At 45.9% G+C, this 16,862-nt stretch overlaps 1 protein-coding gene across 1 annotated transcript; it reads right to left on the bottom strand.

Annotated features, from left to right (window-relative positions):
• Positions 1-2,495: 2,495 nt before the first annotated feature.
• Positions 2,496-16,634, bottom strand: LOC120394725 (maestro heat-like repeat-containing protein family member 2A). The gene is made up of 14 exons (XM_039518928.1): positions 16,512-16,634; positions 14,714-14,836; positions 13,662-13,824; positions 13,024-13,122; positions 10,925-11,010; positions 7,846-7,938; positions 7,305-7,374; positions 7,075-7,188; positions 5,960-6,033; positions 5,575-5,697; positions 4,214-4,297; positions 3,696-3,840; positions 3,189-3,229; positions 2,496-2,865 (listed from the first exon to the last, which is right to left on the bottom strand). Exons 1-14 carry the CDS (start codon positions 16,632-16,634, stop codon positions 2,683-2,685), a joined length of 1,521 nt encoding a protein of 506 aa, XP_039374862.1. The 3' UTR covers positions 2,496-2,682.
• Positions 16,635-16,862: the final 228 nt, after the last annotated feature.

Genomic DNA, 16,862 nt, shown 5'->3' with positions numbered 1-16,862 from the left:
TATCCAGTAAAGGCTTTACATGACACCCTTTGATTATATAGAGATCAGATCCAGGGAATAAAAGGTAATAATTGGAGATGTACCGATCTCCTAGAACTGGAAGGGACCTGGAAAGGTCATTGAGTCCAGCCCCCTGCCTTCACTAGCAGGACCAATTTTTGCCCCAGACCCCTAAGTGGCCCCCTCAAGGATTGAACTCACAACCCTGTGTTTAGCAGGCCATGCTCAAACCACTGAGCTATCCTTCCCCAATCCTGTAGCCTAAGTCAGTGGACACCCAAAGGACCAGGAGTCACACCCTCATCTCCCATTGAAGTCAGCCAGAGGTTAGTAACTTTCAGCACTTTGCTGTTTCAGGCCCTAATTTTGAACAGCAGCCAGGAAATCTCAGAAACCTCACAAGAAAACCTAATCTTAGTTGATTTTTTAGCCCAAAGAATTTCAAAGGAGGCTGGATCTGGAATGGGAACTCCAGAGTGTAATCCAACCCCAAATGGAACTGCAAACCTTCTGGGCGTATTTGTCACTAGGTCCCTTCCTTTCATTTTCAGCACTCGCCATCAAAGTGTTCCTTGTCTGGATTTACATGAGGCTGCAAAGAGCTCTTTCTGAGCAGAAAGGCTTCTCCCTGAGATACAGTCACCAAACCCTGTCTTGTCTCTTTTCCTTTTGGGGTTTCTCACAGCAAATTTTCTTTTGAGTGGCAAAGAGAAAAAAAGAATCCTTTCAATGTCCCCAGTGGTGCATTAGCACCATGAGCATGCTAGTTTTCTGGTTATGTTGTGTGTTGTTCCCAGTGGTAGCATGAGTTATTTATAACTAGCGCTGGTTGAACAATGGTAAGTCCATTTCACAAAGCAAGTGGGAGTTTTTGTTTTCTTGATTTTCAACACACACATGAAAAGTGAAAGAAACAAAAATATTTTGCTTTTCAAAATAAAAAATGACCATTATTCAGTTCTTTGTTTTCCCCCTTTCCTTCCCTTTATCCCTCGTCCCCAGGCCTTTCCTCCCCTCTTCCACTTTGTGACTGAAAAAGCCGGGGCGGGGGGAGGGGAGGCAGGGGGAAGGAGACAAACAGGAAAGCAAATGAAAAAAAACCCCAAAAAATCAACTTCAGTTAAAAAAAAAACTGAACATTTTCCAGTTGGGTTGGGTTTTGTTTTGTTTTGTGTTAAAAAAAAAAATTTGAAAGTGTCCCATGAAAATAAAAAAGGCCAGTTTTCACTGAACAAAAGTTGCAAATGAAATGGTTTGACCAGCTCTGCTTAGAACGAATAGTTTATCATTAATATTTTCCCCAGCTGATACATTTGGAGGGGGGAGGGAGGGCTGTGACAATACAGCTGAAAGCCATCTTGTACCTGAAGCAGCATGTGCTCCCACTGCACGTGGTCAGGAATTCTCTGTGTTTCCTATGAAGCAGGAGGCAAAACAATAATGTCAGCTAGGTTAGCAAGAAGAGTCGTCCCAGGAATCTCCTTTGCAATCAGTCCTTGAAAACCCCTGCTCTGCCAAGCTGTAACATGCCTGCGCTTTCAAGGCTAAATGGGACCTACGCCAACGTTCTTTGTTGGACCCACAGAAAGTATCATGTTATGTACCCTGCTGGCATTTCTATTCAGGGTCAGTCAACCCACCAGGAGTGAGATGCTGAGCACTCCCAATTCCTTTTGACTTTAATGGGAGCTGAGGGTACTTAGCATCTCAGAAAACTGTTCAGCACATCAGAAGACTGGGTTTAATGTGAATACAAACTTTTCCGGCATAATAAAAGATTCTGGACTTGATCCTAACTTGATGTAAATCGGTGTAGCTTCATTGAAGTCAATGGAATTATACTGATTTACATCAGCTGAAATCTGGCCCCGTTACTGAATCTCCAGCTCTAACCTACCCTTCTTTAATGTAGGCACAAGGCAGTAATGGGGACACTGTACAGCAACAAATAGAGAAGATACAGCTCATTTTTAAAATCTTTTTTTGACTATCAAACCCACTTGAACATTGTGGGGTCTGACCTTCATCAGAAACATATCGGGTTTGGGCTCCACGTAGGGTCTGTCATACTCCACAGAGACTACACTGGCACAACCACGTCATTGGAGTTCTGCTGGCATAACCCCATAGTGTAGATGCAGCTACACTGACTGAGGAGGTCAATAGATTCATACCACTGTAAAATTGCTGAAAGACATTATTAGGCCCATAATACCTAGAGTCTACATGGGCACCCACTTGGCCAACCTAGCTTTTATGGCTCAGGCTTCCTTACAGAAAGAAAAACTCTGGGTTTTTAATTGAATCACCCTTGAAAGTAAACATGGGGTTTAATTTTCAGAAACATTCAGTTTGCAAAATCAGACTATATATGGAACCCCAAAATATTTCACTAACCTCCAACTTCATGTGTAATTCACCTTCCCAAACATTAACCTAGCAAAGGTGTGGGGGGAACTGCTGTAAAATTTCCATTCAGCTGAAACCTTCCTGGCCTGATTCTGCCCGGATTGAATTGGCTTCAGTGGTTTAACTCTAGATTTAGCCCAGTGGTTCACAGTTATCCAGATGAAGGAAAAGTGAGGGCCTAGAAGCCCAATTTCAATTCCCCACTGTTCCCACATACTGCAACAGGAATGGCACACACGTGTCGATACGAAGCTGCATTTTCTGGCTTCCCTTCTATGCTCCATGGACCGCACTCCTCCTAACTAGCACTTTACCTTCAATGTACTGCAGCAGAGATGGGATCTTTACTCCCCACATCTCACCCACTGCTACATGGATATTTTGGTGCAGGGCCTGTAGTAACTGCAAGGCAGCACATCCGTGTCCTTCTCCTGCATAAGGGGACGAGGCTACTACCTGTCAGCGAGAGAGAAGAACAGGCTAAGTTTGGTCAGCACAATACCAGTGTGGTCCTGAAGGAGGGAATAGTTCAGACTCTCTCATTGTGGAGACCATACAACAGAGTTGTTGATTCTACTGCAGTGCCTTCCTGAAGAAGAAAGCATTCTAGCTAGTACGAGGATGCAGAACAGTGCGTCTCAGGAGAGGGCAGAGACAGAGAGATCCAAATCATACACATTCCTCAGCCTGTCTACAAGCATCTAGCTAGAAAACCCATTTTTATAGTTAACTGTCCCACTTCACATTCCACAGAAAACCTATTCTCATGGTCTACTCACCAGGAGTCGTGCCAGCAGCCCCTGGGGTGTAGGGAGTTTCACTAGGGAAAGAAAGAGAATATCATGAATTCTGCCAGACTTTCAGAGAGTCCTGCTGATGTTATTCACCTAGCCATTTCCAACGTGCCCACCAATGTTGAATGCAGCTGATCATAATTTGCATTTCCATAGTGCTTTCAGTCTGAGCTTCTCAAAATGCTTTACAGCCATGAATGAATTCCATCTCACAGCACCTCTAGGAGATTGCCATTAATTACTCCTTCATTTCACAAGTGGGGAAGCTGAGAGAGAAAGATCAGGTGATTTCCCCAAGGTCACATCAGAATTTTGGTGGCAAGCTGGGAACAGAACCCACATTTCCTAGCTCCATCCCATGGCCATGTTGTAATCACAAGACCATCCCTCATTTTAGCCTTCTCATTGCAGATGAGAGAACTGGAGCAGACTGAACCTGTTCATTGCGTAGTGTGCCTGGAGAGAATAAATGAAAGAGTTTCTGTTATAAACCTGGTCCACCGTAGTCAAGGCAAGCAGCTTCTTCTCCTTCCTGCTGCTTTTTCTCAGCCAGCTCCCTAAGGCATCTGCAGAGAGTCTTCAAAGTACCAGTGTACTGAACTGGCACCACATATTCGAGAAGCCTTGGCCATAACACCTGCAGAGAAGAGCGAGACTGTTCAGTACGCAGCTATTTCCATCCCCCCACCTCCAATATCCTGCTGTCGGAATCCCTCCCTCTCATGTAGCTTGTAGCTTAGCCCCCTGGGGGACCTAAGGGCAGTTGCACTCAGACAGTGGAAAGAATGAAGAGAAGATCTCTGCAACATGATTCCTTCCAGTTCAGTTGCTTTCTATCTTTTCTCTAATGTGAACCACTTACTCCATGATGAAGGGTCACATCCTGACATGAATCTGACATGCTGTTCCTCCATTATGCTGACTGTGCAAAAAGCTTCCTTGTGGGGAGGTACAAGGAAGATAAGGAAGAACGTCCCTATTTCAAGAAGCAGTAGCAACAGGTCACTTACTTGGGTCATTCCAGTGACCGAGGTGTCCAGACATTGCAGGATGTCAGTGCACAGGGTTTGGATCGTGTTTTCTTCCGGAATAGCCTGGGTGAGAAGTGTTGTACCCTGCTGTGAGACAGCTCTATAGAACTTATTAGCTAGTAGCAAGACACTGGCTAGAGAATCAGTGTCCTTCTCTTACAAAGCCATCATGAACATTGACCTATGCCTGCTTTTATATTGCACTGGAAGTGCACAGACATCTGAAGGGAAGAGAATAATGGAAACTCTTAACTGGTGGGTCAGATCCCAGGCTTAGGAAAACCCTAAAGTGAAGGGAATGATTCTCTGAACACAAGAGTTTCCCCAACAGGGTTAATTTTCTTTAAATTTGAAAAACTGTTTCATCTTTTTATCTCTGAGGAAAAACATTCAGACTCTGCCCAGTGGAAATCAATATGCAGAACCAGGGGGATCCACTCTGTTTGTTCTGATGCCCCAACCAGCTTGGTCATTCTGGGTGTAGTGAGTGTGATTCTATCAACGGACCTAATTCTGCTCTTACTTACACTGGACTAAATATTGATTGACTCTACTGATTTCAGTGTAAAGGAGAGCAAAACTGGCTCGAGGAGAAAAAGCAGCCTTCCTTAAGATGGGGGTGTGTGCGTGTGTGTGTGGAAAAAGGCCCTTGGAGTATTGCCACAAGCTCCAACTTTGAAGAAAAGGGGCCAGGCAGAGCTAAGATCTTCAACAACTTACTGTAAAGTTGAACTGTTTATGTTAATACAGATCATGGATCCAATCATGGAGCACAAAGTGTCTGGAGCCCCTGGCTGTGTCCATGGATAGAAATACGGATTGAAGACATTTTTAAACTAGTACATGTAGATTAGAGCATGTAGTGAGGAAATATGCAGCAAGCTTTTCCAGGCTCTTGACAGTCTGGGATGCAACCTGCATAACCTCGGTATTTTGCTGATAGTTTATGTTTGCTTCAACAGCCACCGAATTGGGCACCATTATGTTCTCTGGAGAGTCTATTGAAAACAAAGAGATGTGCTTTCTTGTACAAGAACATTTCACTGAAAAATGGTGTTTTCAGAATTTTCAATGACTCATCAGAGGGTTGAGAACCTAGATGACTCTGTTAGATGTAAATACCCAGTGTGAGAGTCTGATCTGTTACACTAGTATAAATCCAGAGTGACGCCACTAAAGTCAGTGGAGTTACCTTGACTTTACACCAATATAACTGATCAGATTCTGGCTCTAATCCTTCAGTCCAGTTGTCCTTGAGTCAAAACTCCCACTGAAGGCAAGGAGCAGTCAGCATGCAAGAATGGTAGGACCGAGTCTTAAGTGTTAAGAAGTCTCCTTACTAGTTTGCTGGTGGACACGCTGAACTCCGTGAAAACATGTGCTACCATATCCCAAGCTGCACAGTTCTCCACACTTTGTAAGCTGAGCAGCCTCTGGATGAAATGAAGAACTGCCTTCCTCACCTGCAAGGGCAGAGATGACACACATGAGTTATTGTTATCCCTTCTGCCTGAAATAGGAGATAGGATATGAGAGTCCTTATGCTTTTGATTTGATCTCCTTGGCTTATAAACATGGATCCATTTAACACAGTCAGGATAATGACATGCCTTCTCTAGTCTGCAGTCTCTCCTCTGGATCTGAATGAAAGCTCCACCCAGATGTCCATTCATCCCATATCATTGAAAAAAAATTGAAATATTTCACTGCTCCACACAATCTTACCGTAGCATTCTGATCACTGAAAGTGGATTTCACTGCCTTCACAATCAGACACTTTTTCGGTCTTGTCTCGGGCACTGAAAGATAAGGAGAGGTGTACAGTACTTCTTTGTTCCACACACTCACTTTCCACATTGGAATGAATCCCGGATTTCAAAAGGCCCTATTTAAGAGTAATACCAAGCTTCTCTCATACACAGAATCAATGGGGAAAACATAGGACCAGACTCTGGTCTGAGTTACACTAGTGTAAATCGAAAGTAATTCCAGTTCTATAAATAGTGCCATCATGCTGCCATGATGGAAATAGTATAAAAGAATTAGATAGACTGAGGTCAATCTGTGTTTAACACAGTCTAACAGAACTCAGAATCTAGTCTACAGTGTCTAATACTGACGATTATCGAGTCAGGGGTATTATTTTATTTTTGATTATCGTTAATGTGCATTAGCCCCAAGTCAACTTCTGTATCTGAAGTTGAAAAATACCTTGGGCTACATTCAGCTCTTAGTTGAACCTGTTGATTTCTGTGTGGCCATAGGGGGGTAACTTAGGGCAGCATATTGCCCCGTAGTGGATATCCAGACCACTGGTGACTGTGTGTTATAGAGATTCTGTGCCCCATTTGCAGAGGTGATGAGTCTGTTACAGCCCTGCCGGGCCTACAGAGCCTTGGTTCTTTAGCTCAATCTATAGTAGCTCATGCTTTTAGCTCTGGATCAGGGCTGGCTTTAGGCCGATTCCCCTGATTCTCCTGAATTGGGCCCCGTGCCTGACAGGGCCCTGCACATAACTGGACCCCACGCCCAGTGACCTTTTAAATTTTTACTCACCCGGCAGCGCTATGGGTCTTGGCGGCACTTCAGTGGCGGGTCCTTCACTCGCTCCGGGTCTTGGCAGCACGTGAAGGACCCGCTGCTGAAGTTCCACCGAACTCAGAGCGAGTGAAGGACCCGCCGAAGTGCAGCCGAAGTCTCAGGGCACCGCCCGGTGAGTACAAGCCCCACAAATCAGGCCCCGCACTTCCTAAAGCCGGCCCTGCCCTGGACGTCCCCAACTCAACCCTCAGCATGTCGGCCAAGAGGGCAACTGGCACAGTTGCTCCTGTGTTACTTACAGTCAGCACCAACAATAGCTCTGAGCAGATTCAGAGATGCCACACGAACAGCCTCATTCTCAATCTCCAGCTGCGAGTGCAGAAAGGCTATCAGATCATCAGGAGAAGAACGGGCTGCAAGGCAAGAAATCACGTCCTCGCTGATGACAGAACTCTTATTGTTACCATACCTTACAAAGGTAAGGAAGTTACAAGGAAACTACTGTGTAACTCAGAGTTTCTTCCCTTACCTAGTTGAACTACACAATGGACCAGCTCTGTGTGATTTTCCATGCTGAGCGGCTTAGCTTGAGAACAGATCTGTGGGAAGAAGGAAATGGTCAAAGAAAAACTAATCAGAAGCAATTGAAAAGAAAATGTTCAATTAATTTCTAAGCTTCCACTTCCTACTTGTCCAACTAGAGGTCTGAACCCCAGGTGGATGGTACTGAATGCACAGCAAGAATCAAACACAATGTCCAATACATTAGATGAGAGAAGCTAGAGTGTTTTGAACGGCAGAGCTCATCGAATCAAGACACAGCCACAGTGTTTACTGTACAACTCTGACTCCCCCTGATAAACGGCTTATGGTAAAATTGCTTTACAAACTGAGCTGGATATTAGCCAAGAAAGTGAGACCACTACCTGCTTACTCTTGAGCCTGCAGAAATCAGTAAGGCATGAGGCAGTCCCCAGGCTCTGCACTATCATTTCATAGATTTGGATTGTTAATATGCTTCAGATCTGCTGTGCCTAAGCTCAAGGGATCCAAGCAAAACCACCCCTCACCTGGTTGTGCAGAGCACTGCAGATGGCTTGAAACTTCCCGTCAGGGAGAGGGATCTTATATTCACCAGAGACCTCCAAGAGCTGGCTCAGACTCTGCAACAGAGGGTGAAAGTCAGATGGTGGCACACACAGGAGCAATATGTAGTGACTGAAGCAGATTCAGGGGATTCATGGATTCCAAGGCCGAAACGGATTATTGCCATCATCTAGTCTGACCTCCGGTATAACACAGGCCACAGACCTTGCCCAGAATAATTCCCAGAGCAGAGCTTTTAGAAAAACATCCCAATCTCTATTTAAAAACTGTCAGTGAGGGAGAATCTGCCTCGGCCCTTGGTAAATGGTTGTAATGGTTAATTATCTCACCATTAAAAATGGACACCACATTTCCAGTCTGAATGTGTCTTGCTTCAGTTTCTAGCCACTGGATCAAGTTACCCCTTTCTCTGCTAGACTGAAGAGCCCGTTATAAAACATGACTCCCTCATGTAAGATATTATAGACTGTCATGAAGTCACCTGTCACAGGATAGGTCCACCCCGTCAGGGTGGTACCAGGTTGTGGAGGAAATGAAGTAGATCTCGGCGGCCCAGCTGGCCTAGTCTCCTTAGCCACCGCAGCAGTCCTGACTCCTATGGCAGCATAGCCTAATGGTTGGGATCAGCGCAGCAGCCCTTCAGTGAGGTTCCACGGCCAAACAGCCTGAGTCTGTAGGGCTCCCCTTCTAGGTATAGCAGTGCGGCCTAGTGGCCAAAGTCAATGGAACCACCCTTGGCAGCAGAGCAATGCGGCCTAGTGGCCAGAGTCATTAGAACCACCTTTTGCAGGAGGGAAGTGTTGCCTAGTGGCCAGCCCTTCTCCACTGGGTCCTACGTATTCCACAGGTCCCAGGCCAGGGCCCTGTCTTGCCGCAGGGGTATCTGCCACCAAATCAGCGGGATCCTTCCAAAACACACCAAGTCAAAGCCCAGTGCCTCAACTGGATCAATGCTTAGTCTACCTAGGATACTTTCCACTCAGGAATTCTGTGGTCTCTCCTCCATCTCTGGCATTGGGCGGCTGGGGGTCGGTTGCAGCCACAGTCTGGCTGATCTCTGAATCCTGGAGCACTGGCAGTCTCTCTGCAGGAGCCTCCAATGCACCCAGGGCCGGCGCTTCCATTTAGGCGAGCTAGGCAGTCGCCTAGGGCGCCAGGATTTGGGGGGGGGGGCGGCATTTTGCCTGGAGGGCGGCAGGTGGTTCCGGTGGACCTCCTGCAGATGTGCCTGTGGAGGGTCCGCTGGTCCAGCGGCTCTCGTGGAGCATCCGCAGGCACGCCTGCGGCAGGTCCACCGGAGCCGTGGGACGGACCCTCCGCAGGAACGCCTGCGGGAGGTCCACGGAGCCGCGGGACCGGCGGCAAAATGGGTAGAGCCGGCCCTGCGCCTAGGGTGCCAAAAACCCTGGCACTGCTCCTGAATGCACCTCTGCTCTTCGGCAGCCATCCCAGACTGAGCTGAGTGGCTCTCTTTAATATCCTGGTTCCAGCTGAAGCATGCCCAGCAGAGATGAGGGCCATGGCCTCCTTAACCCATAAAGTATGATTATCCCGTGTTGAACCAATGTTGGGTAGCTAAACCCAATCACACACCCTTTTACTTTCTGTTTGTTAAACTAAATAGATTGAGTTCCTTGATTCTACCACTGTAAGGCATGTTTTCTAATCCATTAATCACTGTGGCTCTTCTCTCAATCTCCTCTCCAATTTATCAACACCCTTTTTGAGTTGTGGGCACTAGAACTGGACACCGTATTCCAACAGTAGTCACACAAGTGCCAGATTTAGAGGTAAAATAACCACTGTACTCCTCCTAGAGATTCCCCTTTTTATGCTTTTTTGGCCACAGCATGAGCTCATGTTCAGCTGATTGTGGTGATCATGATGAACAATCTTTTTCAGAGTCACTGCTTCCCAGGACAGCATCCCCCATCATGTATGTATGGCCTAAATTCTTTGTGCCTAGATGCTCACATTTACATTCAGCCATATTTAAATGCACCTTTGTTTGCACCCAGTTTACCAAGTGATCTAGATCTCTGTGAATCTGTCCTCGCCATTTTTACCACTTCCCAATTTTTATCTCATCTCCCAACTTTATCAGAGATGTTTTTATGTCCTCTGCCAGGTTATTGATAAAAGGTGACAATCGAATTCTCCTTTGCTGCTTCAAGCTTCCAGAATGTCTCTGATGCCATCTACAGATTTTACTGTATTGAAGCAGTTCTGTAGTGCTCTGATGCTATCAAACAAGTCCATCATGCGTTGGTTCCCTCCAAATCATGGGTATTTCAACCCCAAAAGTGACCACATACTGTACCAGAAAGCTTCAACCAACAGAGATGGTGAGTAAATATCACTACCAAGAAGTTATAGCTGTCTCGTGAGTTCATTTACAACAGTGTAGCCGCACTGAAGACAGAATATGGCCCGTTAATTCTTGCTCATGTGGTACTCAGGGTAGATGAAATAGAGAGAGAAGGGAGTGAGACAATATCTTTAATTAGATTATCTCACCCACCTTGGCGCTGTTGGGACCAACATGGCTACAACAACACTGCATAGAACGGGAGGTGAAATAGACAGGCAATGCTTTTAGATCCATCTAGTTACATAATCCAAAGCAATCACCCTCAAGCCTCCTTAGTATTAATTTTCAGCCATTGACCATTGGCTTGGTACTGACCAGAGACAACATATGGCAGACCATGCTCTGAGGAGCTTATGAACTAAAAGAGAGACGCAGAGTTGACAGGATGTACTGGGAAATCATGAGGGAGGATCTTGTTGGGGAGGGGGGCAGGTGTTTTGTTTTTTATTTCCTTATCATCCTCCCCAGGAAACAGAGGATGCTTTTCATAAGAGGCATTTACCTACAAATCTTCTTGCCTGGCTCACCATGTGTATAAACCCAGAACTCGTGTGGATATTTATTTTCTAACAAGTCACTGTCTCAACCAGGAAACCCCACTGGCAGCAAATTCCTTGTGCAGTTCATACATGCACACACATAGACAGTTACCTTAAGGAGTGGTACCTCACCTTGGTGACGTGAAAAACATCAGTGTTTTCATTATATTGCTCAAGGAGCCATGAGAGGTGTTCAAATATCTGATCTTGATACTCCTCTTTGTAGCAGGAGGCTCATCATGGGACCAAGGGCTTTGATGATAGCCTGCTTGAGCTGCATAGATGAGACACAGAATTTATGTTCCTACTAATTCATTCAGTATCATCCAATGGGCACACCTTTTCTACTTCCAATGCCTGCAACTTCCCTTGTTCCACTCTAGGAATGGGCCTATCTCAATATTTCCTGGTAAAGAACCGGGACTCGTAGGGTTGGTTTCAGGATTATATCCTAATGCACCTCACAACTATACCAGGTAAAATATTCCCCAGATTAGTATGCATTCTAGGCCAACTCATCCCTGCTGGAACTCCACTGGGGCTGAATGGAGGAATTAATTTAAGCCACTATCCCATGTTTATCTGCACGTTAGGTGCATAAAACTAGAATCCATGTACACTGCGTACTGACAGAATTTCCATGATGTGGTGACATTATAAATGTTTGGGTTTTAGATGTTTTACATGACACTCTGTTCCATCCAAAAGGACCTACCACTAAATGCCATCATCACAATGAGTGTCAGACACATAGAATTTAACGTTACAATTTCTGCTAAAGGTTTAGAGAACCAGCAATTCTCACCTCCGGCTCCTCACAGGTCAGCCAGTTGCTGGTCACATGAGTGTAGACGGGAAGAAAATGATTGCAGAGTCGCAATTGGCCCACTTTGGGGAATGAGCACTTTTCCCAGTTAGCCAAAAAGAGACGTACTGCCCTTGACCATTGTTCCAGAACTGCATGGACGGAGAGAAGACAGGCAATGTGAAAAGGACACATTAGTAACGAGGAGAAGTTGCTTTATCCATGAAGACACCCAGGCCAAAAGTTTACTACAATTCCATGGCAGCTACTGCTCTGTTCAGGACTAGACGCTGAAATCCAACATCAATTTTGAGCTATTTCTCTTCCCCCCATTCCGTGTCTTGTTTCTCAAAAGGCTTTTTAATTTGCAGATCTCTCAATCTTTTTTCAATTACCAGCATCTGAAGACAATTTTTTATCCCTTACTTGTTAACTATTAATTATATATGATTGAAAAAAAAAGTTTAAATTAAATTACAAATCTTTACTGATGGTGATTTTTTCTTTCAAAATTGCAAAGTTTAAAAATCATTTCTATTTTTCAAAAATCAAAAAAATCCAGCCACCTCTTTAGATACTCAGAAACACTGGATGCACACTTCCTGATCAGACTTGTCACTGACATTTTTCACATTTGTTTTTCATCAAATTTGGGTGTATATTTTTGTAAAATATATTTAAATATCAATATATTTCAGCAAGCTCTCCTCTGAACGACTCGTGTCCTCTGCAGTTATTGTTTATTTAACTCTAACACTGGATGATTTTATCTCGAGTTACAGTTTGTCTGAAAGATGTTCAGTGCCCCTAACTGCCATTGGCTTTACTGGGATTTGAAGGTAGTGGGGAGCACTTTGCCCTAAAGGTAGGTGTATCTAGTGTCCTTGCTAAGAAGAATTAGGGCCCAATCCTGTTGTCTATGAAGTCGATGGCAAAATTCCCATTTACCTCAAAGGCACAGGATTAACCCCTTACTGAGCATCACCTGAAAAGCAAAGGAAGAGAGAAGTGGAGAGGAAGAGAAGACAGAGAAAGAGGGTGAAAGGAGATGATGATAAAGAAACTAAGAGGAGAGAATGGGTGAAGGAGTGGGAAATGGGATTTTTAAATGTACAGTATTGAAATCTGTTCCCTTCACCTCCTCCCCCAGGAGACTGCCGGCAGATGGGCAGCTTCAGCCTTTGTGTCTGTTTATTTTAAATTATATCCATGAGTCATAAAGGGCTTGAACTTACAAATGCTCAGTGCCTCCTGCAAAGTACAGAGCACTCTCAACTTCACTGAGTGCTGCGGGAGCCAAGGAACGCACCACCTGGTGCAATCCAGGCAGGGAGCACAGTTCAGGGCATGTTTGCAAACTTGGTCAGTCACTCCAATCTGTACCAAGACTCCTAAATATCCATTTGGGGCACCTGCTGGCACTTACCACCGCAAAATGCTTGTCTCAGCCTGCCGTCCTTGACGAACTCCAGCATGGAGAACATGGTGTTCAGGGTCACTCTCACAAAAGGGATACACTTACGTGCTGCAGAAGAGAAGGAAGATAGATAATCGGCTGCTCTCTGCCTTCTTAGAACACACTTAGAAACACTGAGGGGCAGGATACTATGGGCTCCTGGGTCATTTTGCGCTGCGTAAGCAGAGCAGACTGGCTTTAAAGGAGCCATTGAAAGCCAGTGGGGGATTCACCCTGAAGAGAGGAATCCTGCACCAGTGCACAGCTGTGCCCGATGCTCAACTCACTCCCAGCATAAGGGGAGAGAGCACTGGGGCCGGATGGGAAGTGGGGTGGAGAAGAGCTCCACTAGACCTGATCTTCCACTCATTCCCATCCTTAAGGAACTTCAGTTGGGGGCAGAAGTTAGAGCTTCCACTGCCGTCTGGACAGCTCATGATCTGGAAGCCAGAACTAGCAAGAGCAGTGAATCCTTTGTCTCTCCACACACGCACGCACACACTCAAGCAGAGCTCTGTTTAGCTGCAACATTTTTAGGTAGAGAGAGTAATCCCCTGTCCTTAAATGAAAGACGATAACTTTGAAACAAAAGATGGAAGTTACCATACCATAGGCTGATGACAGGTTGGCCAGCGTAACTAAAATAAACTCTTCAGGCAGCTTCGGTGGTTTCAGATGACAGTGTAGCTCATACATGACATGATCAAAATAGCAGCTTGCCAGAGTCACTAACGTGTTGCTAGCTGCCACTTTTACTTCAGTTGTTGCTTCCTACAAAAAAAACAAAACAAAACAAAAAAAAAGAGAAAGACTGAAGTAACTGAAGCCGGTTGCACTAGCCAGAGTTGTTTATATGAGTCAAGATCTTATTTCTGTGCATAAGTTCCGAATGAACTCACCCAACTTTCTGCGGATACAGTCATTAGTCATAAATATTCATTGAGTCGTTTGGCTAAACAATTTTCAGCCTTCGAGTTGCTTGCAAGCTGCTTAGTTAGACTATTCATTATTAGCTCCTTGTGGGTGGATGACTGGTCACCTTAGTCACGTGATATTTTGCCCTGCCCTGCCCTGAGGAGGTAGTGAGACACAGACAGCTTCAAGATATTCAGAGAGCTTTCCTGGAATAAACTGTCCCCCAAAAGGAGGCTGACGTCCTTTGGAAGAAGAGAGAGATTTTTCCATGGGTTTTCCTGCTGCCAAACTAGATTCTAAATCCAATGCTGCTGCTTTTGGAGATAGCTCAGATTCTGTCTGTCTGTCTTGGAGCTTTATACTGCCACTTATCCCTATAGTATCAGAGCGCCTCCCACATAACATCAGTATCAAAAATGAAATCCCTAGTAGACTTTGGGAAAGACGTGCTCATTAAGAAACCACAGGCTTTCCCAAAGTCTCTGTGTCTGAGATCATGTGTCTCGGGTCCTGATCCTACAAAGTACTTAAGCACATGTGTAACTTTCACATGTGAGTTTTCCCATCTTATGCATGGGCACAAGTGCTGTCTAGGACCTGGGCTTTGGTCTGGAGGAAGGTGTGGGCCTCTAACAGAAGAATACATTTTCATTTCAGTATATAGTTTCCCCCCCCCACCAAAAGAGAGTTTTAATTAGTTAAAGCTTTGGATCCTTTGATTAGTAGCTCAAGAGAACTAACTTACCTGAGTCTCTCTCATCTGGTCTGAGGCTAGGCTTACAATGTTTTTCACTAGCCTTATCTCTAGGCCCCCGGTGTCCTGCTGTAACACCCCCTCCAGGATATAGTAGATGGCTACTCTGTTTTGCTGGGGACAAACCAGAAAAGAGAAAAAAAAATTCGGAAAAGTTTTTCTTGATGACCACACAGTAATTTGACAAATAAGCCCCTGCCCTAAAGAGCTTCCAATCCAAACATGAAATGATTAGCCCAAGTCTTATCATAACAGAGCAGGTCCATGGCCAGGAAGAGAATCCATATCTCCTGAGTCATTATCCAGAGTCCTATCCCCTAGGCCACACTGACTCCTCAGCCAGCATGCTCACACAACTACTCCATTGACTTAATTGGTGTAAAACATGCCATGCCCTCCATAATCACCATATTAGCAGCACTTCAGAAGCAGCCGAACAATTGGCATATTTTAATTTTCCTGCAGAGAAAAAAGCCAGAAGAAGCCTCCTTCACTGCCCCCTTCTCGAGTTTCATTTATTGAAAACAAACAATAAAAAGGAGCCCCTTGCCCTTGCTCTAGCCACTCCAGACAGAATTGGTAAATGTGTAATTACAAAATACCCAACTCCCGCAGTAAGTCCTCAACAGCTCCTAGCGGAAATTAGCTCAGCAGTTAGATCTACATGGACAGTCGCACAGTTAAAGGTGTCTTTTATGAGGCCCTTCAGTGTAGAAATTCACAGATGATACTAAATATGGGGGAGTTTAGTATCAGCTGGGACAGAAAAAAAATAAAGAGGGACACAGAGAAATTAAAAACCTGAGCAGATGACAAGATTCCTTTCAGAAAACTGCAAACTAGCACATCTGGAAAGGATGTAACTGACATAATGGGAGGGAGAATAGTGGGAAGCAACAAGTGCCCTGGGGGTGACAGTGAAAAACCAAGTCAACATGTATATGCAAGGGGTGACGGCTACCACAAAGAGCCATGTGGGTTCAGTCTTTTCACACAGGGATCATGGCACAAAGCAGGAAGATGACAGTTCCTCTCTGTTCATCTAAGGTGTGACTGCATCTGGATTATTGCATTTTCTAGCACCACATTCCCAGAGAGATCAACAAACTGGAAGTAATTCATGGCGAGCAAAAAGAATGCAGGGGGGTGGCAGAACTGACTTCTGAATAGAGCCCTGCAACCTGACCCAAATCCTATGGGACCTGACTACAGGCATCAGGGTCAGGTTGGATGAAAAAACAACTGGCTCTTGGGCTCAGGTCAGGTCGGCTCTCCTCCTTTAGCTCATGGGATCAGCACAACAGGGGGCAGTGTCAGAGGATGAAGCCATCGATGCACATCGTTGCCGCTGCGCCAGCTCCATGAGCAGGATGCAGTGGCAATATCTGGTTTGGGGGGAAGGGTTGGGACCAGGATGGAAAATGATTCAACCCTCTCAAGGTGAGGTGAGTGGGCTTGGGGCCAGTTCAGGTTGGGCTTCAAAACTGGGCCTGAGCAGACCTCTACTTCTGAAGACAGAATGAAAGAACTGCCAAAGGCAGATGCGGCAAAAGGAGAACTATGAGGGAGACATGATAATACCATACAACTATATGTAGCCTGTGAACATCAAGGAGGAAGAGGAATTTTTTAGGCAGTGATGAGCTCCATCTGGTTCGCACCGGTTCCCGAGAACCGGTTGTAAAATTTAGAAGCCTTTTAGAACCGGTTGTTCCAGGACAAACGGTTCTAAAAGCTTTAAATTTAACAAAGGCTAGGGCAGCTGTCCACCCGGCCCGCCCCAACTCACCTCACCCTCTCCCTGAATGCTCCACCCTCCTTCTCCTCCTTCCTGCTTCCCATGAATCAAATGTTCGTGGGAAGCCTGAAAATGCAGCAGGCACGTAAGCTGGGCGCGGGGGACGGTGTGCATGGCCCAGTCCGCTCCCCTGGCCCTGGCCGAGCGCCCCAGCCAACCACACGGGTGGGGCTGGTCCTGGCAGAGCGGCTCGACCCGCCCAGCTGGGGACCGCTGGCCCCGCAGCCCCGCCCAGCCCCCGGAGCGCCCGCTGCCCGGCGGCCGAGCGGCCCGGCCCGGCCCGGCCCCAGGCTGGGCCCCGCCCGCCGAGCTGCCCCGGGCCCCGCGCCTGCCCCGGCCCGT

The sequence above is a fragment of the Mauremys reevesii genome, unplaced genomic scaffold (assembly GCF_016161935.1).
Source record: "Mauremys reevesii isolate NIE-2019 unplaced genomic scaffold, ASM1616193v1 Contig76, whole genome shotgun sequence".
In the NCBI taxonomy this organism is placed as follows: Eukaryota; Metazoa; Chordata; order Testudines; family Geoemydidae; genus Mauremys; species Mauremys reevesii.
The sequence above is the reverse complement of the archived record's forward strand: the minus strand, read 5'-3'. Positions and strand labels throughout refer to the sequence as shown.

What these genes read in the sequence shown, in the direction of transcription:
- LOC120394725 (XM_039518928.1), bottom strand. Translation starts at nt 16,634, where the DNA reads ATGCACACCGTCCCCCGCGCCCAGCTTACGTGCCTGCTGCATTTTCAG. An exon ending in GCATTCAGGGAGAGGGTGAG is followed by an intron (nt 14,837 to 16,511) that starts GTGAGTTGGGGC and finishes GTTTGTCCCCAG; the next exon opens with CAAAACAGAGTAGCCATCTA. An exon ending in GCGTGTCCACCAGCAAACTA is followed by an intron (nt 4,298 to 5,574) that starts GTAAGGAGACTT and finishes CTTCTCACCCAG; the next exon opens with GCTATTCCGGAAGAAAACAC.